This window comes from Melopsittacus undulatus, chromosome 4 (assembly GCF_012275295.1).
Source record: "Melopsittacus undulatus isolate bMelUnd1 chromosome 4, bMelUnd1.mat.Z, whole genome shotgun sequence".
Lineage (NCBI taxonomy): Eukaryota > Metazoa > Chordata > Aves > Psittaciformes > Psittaculidae > Melopsittacus > Melopsittacus undulatus.
The window spans coordinates 22,558,180-22,577,991 of NC_047530.1; the positions used below are offsets into that span (position 1 = coordinate 22,558,180).

The 19,812-nt window shown below is 39.4% G+C and overlaps 1 protein-coding gene across 11 annotated transcripts in view; it reads right to left on the reverse strand.

The window, feature by feature from the left end:
* Positions 1-5,436: 5,436 nt before the first annotated feature.
* Positions 5,437-19,812, reverse strand: part of MARK3 (microtubule affinity regulating kinase 3) — a 62,163-nt gene continuing 47,787 nt past the window's right edge. For 2 of the 11 annotated variants that reach the window (XM_031049351.2, XM_013129159.3), the window contains 5 exons: positions 16,722-16,886; positions 15,739-15,996; positions 12,825-12,851; positions 8,090-8,134; positions 5,437-6,499 (listed from right to left, as the gene is read on the reverse strand). In XM_031049351.2, the coding sequence (XP_030905211.1) occupies positions 6,154-6,499; positions 8,090-8,134; positions 12,825-12,851; positions 15,739-15,996; positions 16,722-16,886 (841 nt within the window). In that variant the 3' untranslated portion in view covers positions 5,437-6,153. The remainder of the gene's footprint in view (positions 6,500-8,089; positions 8,135-12,824; positions 12,852-15,738; positions 15,997-16,721; positions 16,887-19,812) is intronic. The other 9 variants (XM_031049354.2, XM_005149570.3, XM_031049355.2 and 6 more) reach the window with 6 other exon arrangements.

A 19,812-nucleotide genomic window follows, 5' to 3' on the forward strand; every position in this document is an offset into this window, starting at 1 on the left:
GCACAGCCACAGATTTCAGTGCAATACCATGCTGATCCAGAGCTTTCTTCCAGGTTTTCAGTCTTCCATTTGGTAGCATTTCTATCTTTGGTTCAATCCAAATTTAGGACTTGTTTTCATCCCCTGCCTTTCCTGAACTCAGCTGCTACATCAATGAAACTCAGCTTTGCAGAGATATGCGGAATGCTACTGCTTCCAAGGCAGAAAACTGGGAAAAGGCATCATCCAAGTGACAAAACAAAGCAAGGATGAAACATTCTTTATTCGCACATGTTGTTGCAGGACAGAAGGGAAGGGTAAGGTAGAGGTAACAGCAAGTTAATGAGAGATGCTGGATGCTGGTTAAACAAACAGCATGTCTCCCCGTAAACCTTGGCTCTCATCCCCCTGCTTTATTTTTATCCATGAGGATGCTTGTGTCACTGCCATTACTTCTGCTTTGCAAAGGTTGTTCCATGTTTCCCTGCTGCTTCAGCAGAATACCTAGATGTAAAATAGGAAAAAACCAATGATCTGTCTTGTATCATACCAGGTTGGACATAGCTTTGGGTGACATGGTTTAGTGGAAGGTGTGCCTTGGCAGAGGGGTTGCAACCAGATGATCTTTAAGGTCCTCTCCAGCCATAACTATCCTATGATTCTATGCAACATTCACCCTGGCAGACCCAGCTAATGTCAGCACTAAAAAGAAATTTGGAGAATGGGCAGTAGAATTTCGTTACCCAAGATATAAGGCGCAAACTAAAGCTCGGCTCCCCCTTGTGCACAGCAGAATTCATCCCTGTTCCATCAGGATTTACCCCCAGTGTGGCTTTGACCTGAAAAGTGACCTCTTAAGGGGAGCTGCTTCTTGATTGGCAGATCTGGTCCCTGCTGTGTGAATTGTCACCGTTTTTAGGCTGTTTCCCAGAGAAACAAGCCTTATGTAGCCATGCACTGTGTGTGAGTGCTTGTGCTCATGTACGCTCAATCTGTCAGCTAGCTTCAACCAGGGTCAGAGCATGGATCAGAGATAAACATCCCTAAATAAAGTCCCCTGAAGTCAGAGCTTGGAGGAGGAACTGGCCTTTCCATGCAGCCTCTGTGAGCTGCAGCTTTACCCCAAAAGCATTTGCACCAAGTGTGAGATGCGAAATTGTACACTGAGCCCCGACACCAATCCACTTGAACCAGGGGCAACTTGAGGTGGTGCTCACTGACTTCCTCTTCTGCCACCAGTAAGCTCCCACCATCTCTCCCTTTACATCTTGGAATACTCCTTTTAATGCCTTTCCTTAGCAGAACTAGAGGGCCACTGAGGAGAAAAATGGATGTTGGTCCCTACAGCTCCTGCTTATGGAGGCCTTATGGTGAGAGCAAGCTGCTCTTGGAAGAGCCACAATAACAGTACAGTCCTGTTCATTAGCACATAGAGCTCACACAGCATCTCACTTGGGCATTTTGTCATCATGCATACTGCCCACCACTATGTAGGCCCTGCTGCATTACAGAATACACCTAGCCAAGTACGCATTGTGGTAACGTCCTTGATCCCATGACAAGACATCTGTAAAGTACCTAGGAACCAAAATCATTCAGAGCAGATGAGTTTCCTTCCTTCTCATCCTAGTGATTGCTCTAAATTCAACCACTCATTACAGTCTTGGGCTCACTTGCACTACTGTCATCCAGGCCTGAAGAATCACTTCAGGAATACTGAGCTGATCCCTTTGCATCTGCCATGCAGTGTACCACAAACCAGCACTGATATGCTCCAAGGGCCCTGGAGCACCTGTACTCTTTCCCCAGCTATAAGAGCACTCACAGACCCAGTCTGGAGAGATTCATGGAGCTCTTGACACCACAGATCTCAAAAAGGGACTGTCCCTTGAATCAAGACTTGAGCTCAAAGAAGCATTCGGCCAGAAGAGTTCAGCCAAGGCTCATCTCTGGAGATAAGGAGAAAGCAACAAGCTTTAGATGCCAGGGATAAAGAGATTCATAAAGGGTTAGATAAAACCACTAAAATACTTATACATGACCCAACAACATTTGCTATAGTGGCTGCTCCCAGATTGGTGATGAGGAACAGAACCTCCCAACAGCAACATTTTGCTTTTGCTGCTCCCACCGCACAGCCACACATGAAGCAATAAGCCCTGCACTTGCCATGGCTCCCACTGCAACCAGTGCTTCAGAGCATCGACTTGGAAGGAGCACGGAAGGGCTTGGCAGCAGCTGATGGCAACAGGACTCCAGAAAGGAGGGGACAAGCTGCAGGGCTCCTTCGTAGAAAGAGCACAAAGTCTGAAATTGACCAAAATAAGCAGCTCCTCCATTACCACTTGCCAAATCCTAGCAATAAATGTTGGTACCAGTTGCTATTACCCCCCAATGACAAAGCTTTGATTACAATAAAAGTGAAAGCTGCAGGAAAAATATGTGATTTGAAAAAAATCCTGAGCAAATAAGGAAGTTTCACTTCTTGCCTACTCAAAGCACAAGCACCAAGATTTGTCTGAAGATTAAAACAGACTGCAAGCATGGAAAATGCCAGCCATAAAGCTTTAGAGGGCTTAATACAGAGAAATATAAATGGCAAGTGATCCCAGATTATTTTAGAACAGGCTGGCTGCAATTTAGAGTCTTGATTGGACTGATTACTAAAGGATGAACACCAAAATAGCTTCAGTAATTAAATTTCCGAACAGGAACACAAAGATTCTTATTCTTCAAAAAGCTGGAAATTATTTTAAATATTCAGTATTATTTTTGCTCTCCTCAGCAGGAAAGCCTGCCATGAAACACGGTCATTTCTAGGAAAGGAGATGGAACAAGGCTTGACAATGAAGTGGAAAAGGGTTTTGCAGCCTTACAGGTTTTCCATGGCAAGCTAAAGACCATCTAACTACACCTCTGAAACAAAATCATACCAGAAAGTTATTTTTCAAACTGAAAAATTTGCAGCTTTCATCAGTATCTTGCAGTGTGTTCCCCCTCTAATGCTTTTAACAAGTCAGAGTTGTCCAAGGAGATGGTAACACCTATAACCGATGTGAAACTGCTGTTCTGCATGCAGCAAGCCATCTTTGGAGCTGTTTTCTAAAAACACTTCAGACGAGCACCAACCAGAGCCGTATTTCTGCATTTGAGAGACATCCTGTGGCCATCGCAGACACTGCAACGTCCCTCGTTGCCTTGCAGCCAGCTCGGTGCCATCCATCCCTCCATCCATCTGACCCTGCCTGGCAGCCTCTGCCTTTTCAGGGCGTACACCACACCACCAGCCCCTGCTCCTTTGGCACAGGACAATTAAAACATATGACTCCAAGCTCCCATCGGGCTCCTGTTGTTTTTCCTACTGAAACGGAAACAAGTGTGAAAGCACTTAATTTCATGTGTTCTGGCTGCATAAGCTGGGGGGTGGAAATAATTCTGTGCTTAGAAAGACTGCTGTTTGTAGTTGATTACAGTGCTCACGCTGAGCTGAAGTCTTGGGTAAGAAAGACCACCAAGCAAACATGACTTTACTTTGAAGTAGGCAAGTGACTGAAAACTCTGTGACTGTTAGCACCAGTAGCATTTTACTTCTATGTACTGGCATTTACTACTACGGTTTTACATGCCCATGTGTTTCACCAGAATTATTTTCATGGCGACATATTTAATTATCTATTTTTACTCACCTAACACATTCAATGCAATCAGCAACTACAAGGAAACACGAACTGTATGAATATTTTGGGTTTATGTCCTGGATTTCATGAGGGTATTATTAAACGGTAACATAAGGGTATTAATGGGATGAGAACTGCAACATTTCAATGCCTTGAAATTCAATGCTGCAGTTCCCACGGCAACTATAACCATGGCCACTCTGCATGAATTTCGCATCCCAATCTCAGAACACACAGTTCCATGTGCTTAATGCACATGAGCAAAACCCAAGCAAAAGCTTTTATTTTTCTGCAATATCTTACCTGCTAAGCCACAACCACCGCAAGGTGCTAAAGGAACTTGTAGGTGAAGATGAACTCCCAGCAACTGGCAATTAACACCCTGAACATGGCTTCTGTGCACAGGTAATTACTTACAGGATTTGCAGTGTTGGTATTGACACTACTTTTGTTTTCAGTTATTCCTGGAACAGGAGCCCATTGTTTGCACCAAAGGTTAAAACATTCTTACAAGGCTAAAAGAGACCAAACTGAAAGACCAGTCACATGAGGAAGTACAATGACTGCCCTGAAATGTCTTACTGCTGTTACAAAATGGAGTTTTCATGGGGGAAAAAGTCACAGAGCAGCACAGGCATGGGCAGAGCACTGACAGACAAATAAACTCCAGCAGCACCTGGAGTTCTCAACCCACAGCATGATACAGAATACACACAGAATAAAATGCGAATTTCAGGAATATTTACTACATTTAACAACTAAAATTACTAGCATAATCAGTATCAGTGTTTATGGGGAAAGAGAGGGGAAGTCTGCTGCCTTCACAGACTACAGACCACAAGAACTAACTTGAAAAATACAAGATTTTGCATTTTTCACCTGGGTTCAAATCTGAACTGTGCACTATGAATAACTACTAGCTTGCTGCAAATTTAAAATGAAAATTTAGGCTCCAGTTTAAAGCACATGTTAAGTACATGCTTAAGTGCTTCACTGAAATATAACCATAAAACATTAATACAAAAAGTCAAGCAGATAATGCAGGATATTATCAACATAAGTTCTTGATGAAAAACTGAACATCAGTAGGAAACAATGCATGAAGAAATCTCTTAATTCTAGTTTGCAAAATCAAATCCAGCTCACCGCAATGATGGCTGAAGTGTGGGGACCATCCCAGAGCAGTTTCACACCCTACAGAAAGCTAGCTGACCATCGGAGAGTTCATTAAATGAGTGTTTCCACGTTAAAAGAGCAAGAGTGGGCTCCCCCTGCAGCAGCAGCTGGAGACACAACTGGCACAAAGCCATCAAAAGCAATACAACCAGAGCCAAGTGGAAGCATACTGGAAGAGAGCTGCAAGATTTAACTATACTGCCTATGGCTGTTGTGTAGCAAGCTGGATGTTACAACAGAGATGAGTAGTCAATTTGATTCCCACTTTTGGGTTTCAATACTGCACGTGTCCAGAACACAAAGGAGAGTACCGCCACATGTGCAGCAATACCTCAGAATGGCATCAACTCACATGTGGTGACTTGCATCAAAATATGGTTGCTATCTGAGAACCCTTTTGTATTTTGTATCAGTCTCACCTAATCTAACGTGGAGAACTTGGTCTGAAAGAAAAATCACTATTTAGCATTTAGCACATCCTTTTAAGACTGCCTCATTCTGTAGAGGAATGGTGAATAACAGAAAAGTGTTCTTAGCTGCAATCAATACTCATAAGCCAAAAGGACAAAGATACCATTTTAGTAGTTTAGCAGAAGCAGAAGAATGGAGGTCTTTACCCAAATTTTAATGCACAAATCAACTACATTTTTAAAATTTGATTCAGACTTAAATAATAAATAGGTGGGCAAAATATAATGCAAGACTTACTCAGTAAAAGTGACTTTTTAATAATCTCATGAGATCTACTTAGAAAACAGGACTAATAATGTTCACAACCGTAAATCCAAACCCTTCACACACTTTTTTTTTCTGAACACAGCAGTGAACTGTAAACCTGCATTTACTGGTTATCGCTTCAGTTATTTTAAGTATTTAACTCAAGTGTTTCCTCCTTGGCCATTTCAATTTTTAGCACCAAAATTAGCCCAAAAAGAGGTACTGGTACAGCTCGATGTAGTAAATGAATTGCTTACATATAATACTTTATATATTATACACACATACTGTACATTCACACATCCACACAAACAGGAGGCATATTTAAATGAATATATTCTGTGTTTCAATTTGTTGTCAAAGACTTAGGAGCAATGGAAATAAAGCAGAAGGGGTAATATTTTACATAGTAGGCAACTTTAATGCTGTAGTGCACTTATAAAAAAGTTCAACTCTCCCTCCCAGCTCAGCAGCTTTTTTTTTTAATATCGCTATTCAGAAGGATGCAGAAGTTATTGCCTAAATGTTATTCTATACATTTCCATCGGAATTCTCAAAAACACTTGAAACTGCTAACTAATTTCCAACTTCACTATTTTTCTTGTTACAGCTTTAACTCATTGGCAATTTTGGAAGCAATGTTTTTGAAAGCTATGGATGTTCCCGATATCCGCTTAAAGCGAACTCCATTCAGGGACAGTCTTGGCAGTTTACACACCTCCATCTCCCACTGTACAAGGTTTTCCGCATGCCCATCTCCATGGACACAGAAAAGCAAGAAACGCTCTCTTTGTTCATAGTCACAATTATTGGCGTCCAAGACCTTTCGTATTTCCCTCATAATTTCATTAGGATCCATGGAGCTGGTGGTTTTCATGCTCCAGGTAAAACGCAGAGACCGAGGCTTGGCTTCCTTGTTCTCATCCTTCTGATCCACAGCTACATTGCGGCTGAAAGACAGGGATTTCACAGTCAGCAGGGCCAACCACCTTCTCCACATTTCATGTTACTGAAGCACACTAACACTCAATGCACACTACCAGTATTAGAGCAGCATCTAGAGGCTCCGGCTGTGAGCAGTGCCCTGCTTTCCTAGCTGCTGTACAAACACACAGTCAAGGTAAAGCATCAGCTGTTGGGGCTGAAACAAAGGTACGCTACGACATGTGACACAACTGGAAGTCACTGGAGTCAAGAGCATGAGGGAAATGACCTTGTGGAAGTAAAACTACATCCATGACCTACAACTCGATTTTAACGCAGGTTCTGCTCAAACTCCTGTTCTCAGGCCGTGCGAGCAGCTGGAACACCAGCTTTGTGTTAGAAGTTTCTGGAACATTGAAATAATGGCGACTTGTGGCAAAAAGGTGCTCAGCCCAAGTTGTGGGAGTGCCAGCCCATGGGAGGTGCCCAATCATAAGCAATGGGAAAAAGCCTGTGCAGAAAGATCCTGGGTGTTCCTCTGCACCTCTTCCTGTGCACCAGCATACAGACCAAGCACAGGGCAGGCCGATGGAGTCCCACAGTAGCTAGCCGCAAGCAGGAGGAAGCACAGCAGGACCAGGGTGCACGCAGCTAAAGAATAAGGAACTACATTTGGACACCCAGGGGAAAAAGAGAGAATATATTGACTATTATGCTTAAATATTTTCTGAAGATACCTGACTGATCCCAAACCATACAGTTAAGGTGTCATGTTGCACTTCAAAGTTTCAGTATTAAGACAAGCTGCTCTTTAAAATAGTTGACAATGAATTTCTGGTTACACAGTGCTTTTCTTCTACCACTATTAAGCAGGCAATTATGAAAAAGTTAAATAAAGAGTGACAACAAGGTCAAAACTAAATAAATATATTTCTCAAATATAGCCTATTTCCTAGTTTAACCTTCTATTAAAAAGGTTTCCACTAACTGCAAGAGTCCCAGGATTATGTTGTCAAATCCAGCTACATGATTTGCCAGATGTTATGAAATTCAGCAAGTAAATTAGGGAGTACTTTGTTTTAACTTTAAGGTTTAAATTTAATAAGGCTGTAAGGGGGCTGGGGAAGCACCAACTTCTATTCAATGCTCACTTTATTTCTGAAAGCTTTTTCTACTTGAAAACAGTTGGCAGAACCTGCACGAGCTTGATTATTTCTTGTATTATTTGATATACAGATTTTGGAAGTAGAATGTAACATGAAGAATACTGTCTGGTGATTTTGGAGATGAGAAATATCACCCTTCAGTGGTTATCCCGCACATCTGCAGCCTCACTAGAGGCCACTTACCCACACAGCTACAAGACAACAGCAAATTACAACGACTAAAATGCAAAAAAATCCAAACCACACAAGGGAAAAGGCAACAGGAAGATGAAAGTTTAGGATGAAGTCAGTGCTTTAACAGTTGTTGTGCAGACAGAAATGCTTCTTTGTTTAGTTTCAAAGCCTTACACGAAACAAAAGCTGCTGCCTGAAGCTGCTATGCCACATAACCAAAGGGAGAAAGGTTCAAACTCATCTAAGTAACATTTTAAACAAAAAATTTACCCTCACCTTGAGCCCTCAAATCTCCCGTTCCTCTCATATTCAGTCGGGAGCCTCATTGAAAAGAATGCAGAAGCAAAAGGAAGTGGGAAAGAGAAGACAAATCTTACACTACAATATACAATATCTGAGTAGTTGCTAAAAGATACTGCAATCATACTAAAGGTGTGTTAAAATACAAAGCAACGAAGATGTAAAGAACTTTGTCAGTTAGACCAAATTCAGAATCTAACATACTGTCAAACCAAACGGAAGTCTATAAACTATAATTTAAAAAGACCATAACTAATTTTCACAGTGTATTTATATATATATTAATACTGTACAACTCACATGAATGAAGTGGAACTTCTAAAAGCATAAAACATGAAACTAAAGTTACACAGCATTTTGAAATTACTGTATTATTTAGTAAGTACCTCCTTAAAAGAGAAATAACTACCCTATTTAGAGACAAATCTGGTCACCCTGTGTGTTTGCACGTGCATCAGGTCGAAAGTATTAGTGTTTAAACAATACCAAATACCTTGACACAAAAGAGTAATAGGCATACACATTTTAACAAAAATTTAGAGGCAAAACCAAGATCTGTCAAGCTGTTTTAACTCCATCCTATCTATTTCCATGCTGACGCATCTTCTAGTCTTCCACATCAAAGAGTAAGCTTAAGCCTTCTGTCTTCTTGCATTGCTTAAAGCTACACTGCTGATCACTACAATTTTTTAAAAACCCAGGATCAAGCAGAATTACGGGCAAAATCATCTTCCTCTACCTTCCCATTATTGTAGTACCACAGTGTGACATCTTGGCATCAATTCTGCTCAGAGGGAAGCTGCCTTTGTAAGGCTCTTATCAAGACTACTCTAGGCTAGTTCATGGCTTCACTTAATGTAAATTATTACAGCAGTTTGGCTAACAGGTGTCTAGGGATAGCAGTGTAAGAGTTGATTTTTTTGATGCACAGTGGTATTTATATCAGTGTGTGGGTGGTGTTAAAAAGTTTAATTTCCTCCTTTCCTTCCTTTTGAGGGTTACAGTGAAGGAACAGGCTTGTAAATGGAATTCGTGCAGTCCCTGTCACAAGGGAAGAGACACTGTGCTAGCCCTGTGAAGAGCATGGTGGCAGCACTTGCTGTTTAGGCTGTGGAGACTCCTCCTCATTCAAAATTTACACTGCTATTGCAATGGAAATCTAATTAAGAAAGTGTTAAGTCACTCAGCTATGAGGTGCTTGTCACAACAGCATCCCATCAGAACCCTGATCTATGAGGTACTGCTCAGCACATGGCACAAAAGGGTCTTTGCTAGGAAGTGTTTTGCCATTGACTAATGAGCAGCAGTCACAAGCTAAAAGAATAAGGAGGATAACAAGAAGAGAACAGGCAAGTCCTCAGCTAATTCTAGTGCTTTAAAGTGGGTTTTTAATGGTAGCTATTTTCATGAGATCTTGTGCTATGGATCTGTGGTAGATACGCGAGAAGGCAGAGAAGGATTTAAGGTCTGCATATACAGTCTATGCATTCATCCCTTATAACAACTCTGCAGGACCAAGAATGGGGGTAAGTGGGATGGGAGAGACAATCACATGTACCAACTGAACAAATCCACACCTTTCAGATGATCTGAGAAAGGCTCATTCACTGGCAAAGCAAGCAACAAGTCTGTAGATACTGCTCAATTGAAAAACTGAGAGTACTTGAACTTTAAAAAGCCTCCTGTATTCCTACAAGGTAGAAAACATCAGCTTTGTTAAGAGCTGCAAGCTTTTATGGATTCTTGGGGTTGGTTTGTTTCATTTTGTTTGTATTTTTGTTTAAAACCAATAACCAATCTCCCCAGCAACTAACAGTCATATTATGATGGGAATCTCTCCAGAAAAGTCCAGGAGGAAAATTCCCTCATTATGTGCTTTGACACTTTTCAGGCTAAAATTAAGCCAAATTATTCAATTTCTAAACTACTGTACTCTAAGTCAAAGAAAGTAATTATTTTCAAAATACATGCTACTTTGAAATAACAAACACCTTCAAGGAAGCTTCTCAGAAAATCCTTGCTTTCTTCTACACACCAATGTTCCATTCAATCAGCACAGGGAACTGCATGTGGTGACATGCACCCTTCAAATACAAGCTGTCACACCAAGCTTATGAGAGTTGTGCCAGTCTCTCTAGATATTCCTTTTATTCATGACAGACACAGTTATGTTCAGCTCTGCTATAAAGACCACCCCAGCACTGGTGTTCAGGAACAGTTACTTACTGTGCTTTTCAGCATTGTTTTGGTGGGTCTGCAAATCAGATGCAGGCCTGAGCCCCCACTGCTGATACAATCTTCACTTCTGCAGAAATGGCAAATTGCTAGTTCATGCTCTGAATTTTCTGCTTTGGCTTGTATTTTTATACACATTACTTTCATTATTTTCCTACCAGATGCTCACTGGTTTTCAGAATGGAAAAAATACAGATGGAAGTTACATCTCATTTATCATGCCTACATACTATCTCCTTTATGGTTTTTTAAAGGTTTTGAAAAATAATAATGTTTCCATGCATCTGTCCTGGGTTATGTTGTGTTTTCTGTTCTTTACATCTTTGTATACTCTGTGTTAAAAGTCCAAATAAACACAAAGAAAACTGTCTAGAAAGATATGGAAGACCAGCAAGAAGTGCAAGACAGTAAAATAAGAACAATTTATGGAACTGGAGAAAAGATGCTGCAAGAAAATCCAGAACATTAAGTGATTTTTGCTGTCAGGAAAAAAAGGCATTCTTCCACAATATGCAGATTGGCAAGGCCAGTACATGGTACATGGTACATGATATATATATATATATATATATATTTATACCTCTATGCACCATGTACTATATTAGAACTCACTAATTTAAAAATGAGTGACAGATATCTACTTCTGGTTAGAATGATATTGCAGTACTATATATATATGTGTTACTGGGTTACAGTAGTTCTTTCACTATCAAAGACTTAGCAAGCTTAGGTAAAATTCATCATATATAAAGCCAGAAGAAATTGCCAAGACCTCCAGCACTTCAATTTCATTTTGTATATATACAGATCAGGTTGGGACACCATGCACACTTAAAACATTTACATACTTGAATTTTAAATTTAAGAATTTAAAAAGCATAGCCTAGTCCTGTGTAGGTGGTGTAAGACTTTGCAAATTTCTTATTCAAAAGACATATTCATGAAAGCTGTAGCAGGTATTTCCACAATATTCAGATTCCTGGCCTCCAGTCAAAGGAAAATTTAAAAGAAATAAATTTAAAATTACCTTTTTAAAGTCTCATATTTGAACAGTAACCTTCTAGTTTAAAACTGTACACATATTAGTATTTTCCATCTTTCTTCAGAGCAGCAGTGTAACAAACTTACATGTGCCCAGTTGTGGAGGTTGCGCACATCACAGTCCTTTGGTTTAAAAGCAACATGACTAAGAGAAGCAGAAGCTGCCTCCTACCAGTGATATGCGTTCCACAGCCCATATAATGCACATCGGATTAAAACTAATGCTGCTGCTCAGTTTCATCTCTATGTTGTGTTGGATGGGTTCTTTGCTTAACCAGGAGTTGGTGTATGTTCCTTTTCTCAAGGCAGCTGTGACAACCCCAACCAACCCAACCAAAACCAGTTCTAAACACAGTTATGTTTGGAAGAGCTCTGATTATTATTACCATGGCACAGAATTTACTCACTTAATTGGGTAGGGTACCTTTAGACTTGGACTGTACACAATAAATCCAAATTCAGACAGCAATTTACATCTCAGGTCTCACTAATCTAAGTATTTACTTGAAATGGTCTGATGAACTTCAAATTACATTCATATGCATAACCTTGCATTCTGAAAATTAAAACAGATGTTTATTTTTTTACCCCATCTTCCTATTTTTATCAGTGGTTGAAAATTTAAAGTCCACCCTTTAGGAATCTCCAAGATATGATACAACTAAACAAAGTATTACAAAATTCTACTGGAAAATGTACTGTGGATCAAAATTGTATAACTACTTTTCATGAGTCGCAATGTATTAACAAGATAAATAGCAACCTGATTAATTCCCAAACTGTAAAACTAAATTCAATCATTTGGGCTTGAAACGTGAACCAGACTTTCGAACTCTGACATTTTGCAATAAACTTGCATAGATGTTATACTTTTTCATAACCAAAGTGCTCTCTTTACACTTCCACTGCAATTAACTTCAGCAAATGCATCCCATTTTAAAATAAAATATACAGCCATTGCGTCTTCATTCACAACCATGCTGCTTGCTTTCTATTGTATCAACCACAGACAACACTTAAACTGATTCTTTTTTATAAAATATCACAAAAAAAAGAGAATGTAATGTAAATTCAGCACCACTTACCTTTATTTGCCTGTAACCTTATGTTTTGTTTATACTTTCATCATTGTTATCAAACACCTCATTCTTCAAACATAAGCATGCTAAGTGTATTAGTACAGAGAACAGAATTACTTTGGTACTACCAATTCTATCAAAGAAAGAAGAATTCACAAGGCATGCTTAGCATCTTGTTATACAGGTGCCACAGATTCTTAAGTATCGTCAGGAGTTAATGGATTTATTCTATGCTTTCCTTTCAAGAAAGGATTTAGTTCTCAGCAGAAAGTTTAGTTTTAGAAAACCAAGGCTAGAAAGCCAAATCTGTTGTTAATTGCAGGAGCCACTTTTTTTAAAATATAAATAAATCCTACCTTTTGATAAACCTGAATGACATGTTTCTAAAAGAAATTAAGCCAAAATAATAATTAACAAAAAGTTTTGTACAAAATAAATTGAAAAAGCCATTTAGAGTGAAACATGCAAAAAAAAAAATCTCATTTAAAACGCACAATGGAAATTACACTTCAATGCATTCTGAGATTAGGCAGATGATTCAGGGCATGAAGAGTCAAACTCTCAGCACTGCTACTTTGGAACTTAATTTTCCTGGGAAATATGCCACCAGTAGTTATTATGAATTAAGATACGTACTGGTGTTAAAACACTTTAAAACTCATAATCTGCAAGGCCACATAAAAATATGTTTGGATTTTCTTAATGTATTTCAAATAGAAAACAAAAATCTATAATTCTACTATAATTATGTCTTGAGTATCTTCAGAGTTAGGTTTCTTCTTTCCTTCATAACATCAGGTCAGCCACACTGTGCCAAGGACTGCCTCCAATATTTAGTTAATTCAGTGGCAGAAACTGTAAGAATTGCCTACACCAGAACATAAGTAGTTCATAATGAGAAGGATTCTGATTATCCATAGAGAATGCTAGGATAAATTAACAGGTTAAGGGTTTTGTTTGGTTTTTTTAAAGAGAAGAAATAAAACCATGTCTTTTGACAGCACCATCCACCTCCTTAGTAGCTCGTACAGCACCTCTTACAACACAGCCCCAACTGTAAGAGGTCCTTCAAGTGCAAACTTCTGTGTCCTGGTGTTGGCTGGGATGAAGTTAATTTTCTTCCTATAGTTGGTGCAGTGCTGTGTTTTGGCTTTAGTCTGAGAACAATGCTGATACCACACCAGTGTTTTACTTGTGCTAAGTAGGCTTACCCTGATCAAGAACTTTTCTGTCTCTTGGGACACCTGACCCGAACTACCCAAAGGAGTATTCCATAGCACAGCATATTGTGCCCAGTATATGAACTAGGGAGAGTTACCCAGAAGGTCCAGCTTGCTGGTTGGGCTGGTCTGGGTATTGGTCGGCGGGTGGTGAACAATTGTATTGTGCATCACTTATGTTTTCTGAGCTTTATTTTTTTGTTGTTTCCTGTTATTATTATTACTATTATTGTTGGTATTATTTCTATTACCGTTATATTCTACTTTATTTTAGTTATTGGACTGCTCTTATCTCAACCCTTGGGGTTTACATTCTTTCAACTGGGGAGGGGTGAAGAAGGGGTGAGCGAGTGGCTGTGTGGTGCTGAGTTACTGGCTGGGCTTAAACCATGACAATCTGTAACAGTGCTATTGTGTTACAACTGCATGCTATTTAATCAATTACAGATGGAACTATTGTCAAAAGAAGTTGGGAAAAGCTTTGAGAAAACCACACTGCACTGTGAAAGTTGAAACTCGGAGGTAATGATAGAAGTTTGAATGCTGCCTAAAAAACCAAGTGAAAAGCTTGCATATTGACATTTTGAGCGTCCACATTTGGCACGTCAGATGGAAAATTAAGTAAGGATATTACAAACAAAAGTACAGAAAGAAATGTGCCAAAACGATGTGTCTGATTAAGACTTCACTTGACAAAAAGCAGATGACTTAAGTCATAAAAAAATTTCCAAATTAATCTGTTATCTTTCTCTTAACTGAAAAAGAATTGGGAGAGGGGGGAGGAAAGGGGGAATTTCATACAGTACAGTGTTTCCCAAGGAAGTGTTAGCTGGCAGAGAGCTCAGCAGGGTAAAACCTTTACCAAAAGGCTAAGCTGTCACCGTTTAGTTTTTCACAGAAACAACTACATTTTTACAGAAATTCACTCACTAAACTGAAATCAGTTATGAAAAACTGAAGTCTGGTTTGTCATTATTTTGTAGGAATGGGAGACTATGAAGAGGAAGGCTAAGAGAGAAGCATGTATAGTCACAGAACAGACAGGAAGGAAACGGCTTGGTGCTGATGTGATATAAGACTAACACAAAAGCATCCTGGCCAAGATCAAAATGATATACTCCAAAAAAATTTCACATGATACAGAGAGTACAAAAGCATGGAGATTATCTTAAGGCAAAAATAAACCCCACTTCTGCAAACAGAAGTTGTGGTTATCAGAGTGGTCTGAAGTATGTGGTATGTGAACCAACAGGTTTTAAATATAGAAGGAAAATAATTGGTTTTCCATTTTAGAGTTTGTAGGAACTAATTTAAATCATACATGGGTTTGAAATGAGATGTCCAACTAGAAAAAAAAGCCTGTTAGTGCAGGAACAAAGCCTGCTTAAGCTAGGCTTTGCCTAGACCAACAGACCTTCACTCCAAGACCAGAATCCGCACATAAACTAAAGGTCAAAATAGGAGGAAGTTTTTCAGAGGTTTAATCAGACTCCTGCCTAGACTGAAACCACAAGCCTGCATTATCTACAGTGACCTATGCTAGCGCTACTGCCAAAAGAAACTTTTGTCTCCTGTCCCTTTCACCTGCAGTATTTCTATTCATGTGTTGCCAGCAAGATTATTCTGGAAATGCCAATAGCTAAGTGACTGGAAAACAAAACCTGAGCTTCTAACACTACAATAAATATCAAGACTGGGATCCTAATTTATGCTGCCTACTGACAGACCATGCAGAGTGAGACACTTTTGAACTGAGCCAAAATGTTTCAGCTCTGCAGCATTTTTATCTCAGACATGAGGATGAAGAGCACAGAAGGAACAGCACAGACCAAACAGCCCCACTTTTTATCCTGTTTGATGCAACTGCTAAAAACATGGCTTCTGTAACCAAAAAGAACCACAAAAAATAATAAGCTAGTGCATTTTAAGTTGCAGAAACTGTTAAGCCATTAATCAGAGAATACAGACAAAACCACCCAAGCAATGAGCCACTAGGTACTTCTACTACCCAATAAAATGAAATGTTGCATTACCATTTTACGAGACTAACCTTCTTGTGAGTTTTGAAGTTAGTTTACTAAATAGATTAGTGGATCCCCTGCTTCGAGTCTGTGAGAGTGGTGTTGCTTCATGGGACAGACTGGGGGAGGCTGGCGGTCCGTTGTAGGTAGCAGTACGTCGCTCTCTGAGCTGGCCGTGGAAAGTGCTCCGACTAGCTGTTCCTCTGGGGAAACGAATACGGTCAGGTGTGGTTGCGCTGCTAATGCTGTGAGTTGAAGCAACAGGAGTTCTTTGATCGGGAATAGTGCTAGAGCAGAAAACAAAACAATGCTAGAAATTCTTCACAAGAAGCACTACAGTTCTGCAGGAAACACAAAACACTATGTTCTACAGTAAAGCATAAGCAGACACTTTGATATAGGCCAGGGTTGGAAATATCAACATTATTACAGCACTGTATGGAATCGAAACTTGTAAGAAGTTAGGATTAAAAGGCTGCCGAAACAGAAACCTACAAAGTCAGAAAAAAAGCAACAAGAGTATCTTGGAAAAGATCAGATATACTAGGCATACAGTTTGTTTCACTGAGAAGACTCATAAAAGAATACACAAGTCAAGTTTCCTCCCAGGAAAGAGAAGCAGTAAGTAACTTTAGTGTCTCTCCCTCCACATTATATATATAACTTTTAAAATCTTGCTAATTTGAAAGTATCCTATACAAAATTCTCTACAAGTGAACTGCTCCAAGTAGCAAAGTCCTTCAGGATACACAGTTAAAGTCTCCCACAAACTCTGACAATAGGGAATGTCCAATACTCCTAACACTAGGAAAAAATTAAAGTTCATTATTGCAGGATTATGTCACCGACAGCCTGACACACCACAAAACAAATGTAAACAAGACTAAAAAAAATGAGGAAACACACATCTTGTGGGCAATATAAACTAGAACAATCTAGGACTAAAATTCCACAGCACAAAGTTAAGAAGCAGTGGGTATAAGTTAGTTTCACAACGATTTCAGGTTCTTACATAGGCCTGAAGTTATCTGCGCCATTGTCTATTGGAGGCAACATCATCTTCGTGTGCACAGAGGCTGACATGGACATCGACTTCTGATGTCGCAGCCGAACACTGGAGAAGGATGTAGTACAAACTGAAGCAGGGCTAGCTGCGTAAGCGGACATTTCTGTCAGGCTGTGAGGGGGTTTGGGTTCAGGCAGAGGCAGAAAGAAGAGCATGATGGACCAACAACAAACTACTGCATAGAAAAAAAGCAAACTTTTCCTTCTATTACTTATTTATCAAAGAACATGAACTCTTAACAGACCTCTTCTATGCAAAGAGCAGTAACTATCCTACACTCCCCTTAAAAAGCATCCTCACTATAGTACTTGACATCTATGAAGTGATCATACTCTTACCATTAGTTTTCAGTGTTACTCTCATTGATGTACAGAACCTGAGTAATTCAGGGCTGTGTGCCAAAGCACCTCTATAAAGCACTTATGTAACTTGTACAGGTTTTAACATTAAAAAATGCATTAATAAACCCACCAACTGCACTTTGCAAGAGAACGGTGATAGCTCTATTACCACAGTGAAATGCTTTGTTTTCAGAATGTATCCATGCTAAAAGAAATCAGTGTAAGCTGGGCAAGCTGTCAAATCCCAGTCTACATCTGGTAACAAAGGGACTTCACAGGCACAAATAGAAAACAACAGTATCGTGATCTTTAACAAGTCCAGAGACGCCCAAACAAAAAGACTACTATTAATCAACCTGTACATGTAGGAGACAATAAATAACACATGGTGTTCTCTGAAGAAAGAGGTATTACAGTTTGAAGAGCACCTCATATCTTGACCACGAACCTTAAATTCTCTAAATTTGAGGTTCAGGCTTTGAAGGAAGGCATACAGTGCTGTCTTAGCAGTATGGTCAGTAAGCTGCCAGCTGTATAATATGAAATACTCTCTTTGGGACAAATTCTTTGCAGCCTTCATATTACCTAGTAATGACAAGGATGGGAAAAAAATGAGGCCACAAGATGCACTGGGTCTTTCAAGCTACAATGCTGTATGCCATTCATCTTAAGCTTGCTTTAAAAGTAAGGCAGTTGTAATTCAGAAATATTGTTCAAGGTTAAGAAATTAGGAATTGCCAGTGACAGTTTCATCACACTGCATGTTCACTTCCAAGTTACTTCCTGGTTACATATACTGAAATTCAAGTCCTCTTATCCCCTCTTATCCTCTGGTATGTCAGAATTTGGAGAGGAGAATGCTACTCCAGCTACAAGTGTCAGCTGACCCTCTTCTCAGACTTAGCTCCCAAAGCACTAGTAGAAAACACCTCACTGCTCAGACATCAGGACTGCTGGCTAGAATTTTCTTTCTGTTTTGTTTCTAAGTTTTTGGAGTCTTGAAAACTTCAGAGTCATGCACTCATCTCTTCACAATGCTGAATCCAGCAGGATGCCAATTACAATAACTACCACAATGAAGTCTGCAACACTGCCCAGCTTTTACTTTACCCCAGGGTATTAATAAATTGTAAGGAAAACAGCATTCATCTCAACAGCAATACCCTAAAGTCAGGTAATCCCCAAATAATTGGTCACTAGCCTCTCCAGCACCTCTAGCTCCTTCCCTCTCAATCTGCTGTGAAAGGTACAGGAGAAATAATCTAGTTACAACACATTAGACCCGAGTTTTATTTAGTCATCTGCCTCCAAAGAGGTGATAGCTAAACGTATCAATAAAGTATCAGGGCACATATCAAAGCATCTGTATCTCTTCCTCTGCAGCTTTGTTATAAATCAGCTTCCTTAGGTTATTAGCCTGGGAACAGCGAAAAAAAGTGAGCAAATATTCACCAATTAGTGCCAAGGCCTACTAAAAATCTGAGGCTGTTGTAGATCATTTGCATTACAAATGATTTAAAGCAATTGCCTATCATTATGAAGAGTGTTCCATGCGTCCCCAAGTGCTTTAATTAATGCTCAGGCTTTGGAGGAAAGCCAACAGAGTTGTCTCCAGTAGAATGCCTGTGTCAGCCACACAATGTGTTAAAGTAGGGATGTGAGAAAAAAACCTCTGCTTCTACCAGTCTTGCATGGGGTCTTCAAGACTATTTTCTCCAAAAAGTGCACCACCTGACTATCAGTTCTTCAGTTTCTGTATCTTAAGAAATAATGCCTTCTCAGAATTCAATGTGCAAGATAAAACCAGAACAAGCAACATTTTTATTCTTCCTGTATGGAAAGTGTCAAGTCTTCAAATGTGCATTCCTTGCCTCTGAAGGCAAATTTCCACTGTGTCAGTCAGTATTTGACTAGCTGTGGAAAATCTAAAATCCGATCTGTTACAAATCATTTATAGTAATTACTCCTGCCTTTAATATTTTCTACCAACAGACATTTCAAAAGCACAGAAAGCATTTCTGACAAACCCTTGGATTTATACAAAGCTGAGGTTCTACTTCAGATCTTGCTTCACGGAAGAAAAAATACTACATTTTTCTGAAGTCACTTTCTGCTAGTACAACAGTATTTCTGAAACTACAATAAAATAGATACTACAGAAACACCTGAAGGCAGGCAGGATTCATTCTGAAGAGACAGTCATATCAAAAGCCATGCTGATTTAGCCTGAATTAAAGATCTCTGCACTTCATGTGATCAGTCAAGCCTTCACCTGGTTACAGCAACAAAATATACTCAAATTCTGAATTCTGTCCCAAATCACAGCCATTTTGAAACTGTGTCAAAATGAATGTGCAGTTTAGTGTTGAAACATTTCAGACAATGAGAGGTCTCCAATTTAAAGCAATTACCAATGCATTCTCATTATCTATTTCATTTTAACCTTCTATAAAGAGTAACAAAAGTGGTAATAAAAAAATACGTACAGAAGTTAAAATTATCTTTTCCAGACAGTGAACATATAAATGCTCAGATGTTTCAAATGACCTAAACAGGGCTAGTCTGCAGGATAACAAATGATGTTTGGATATCTTACTGACAACAAAAGGTAAGTTACATAATAATAACCAATTACAAACTAATATAGTCGCCAAGTACTACTCAATGTTAACTTTTAGCTTAGTGCCCATGTGTGA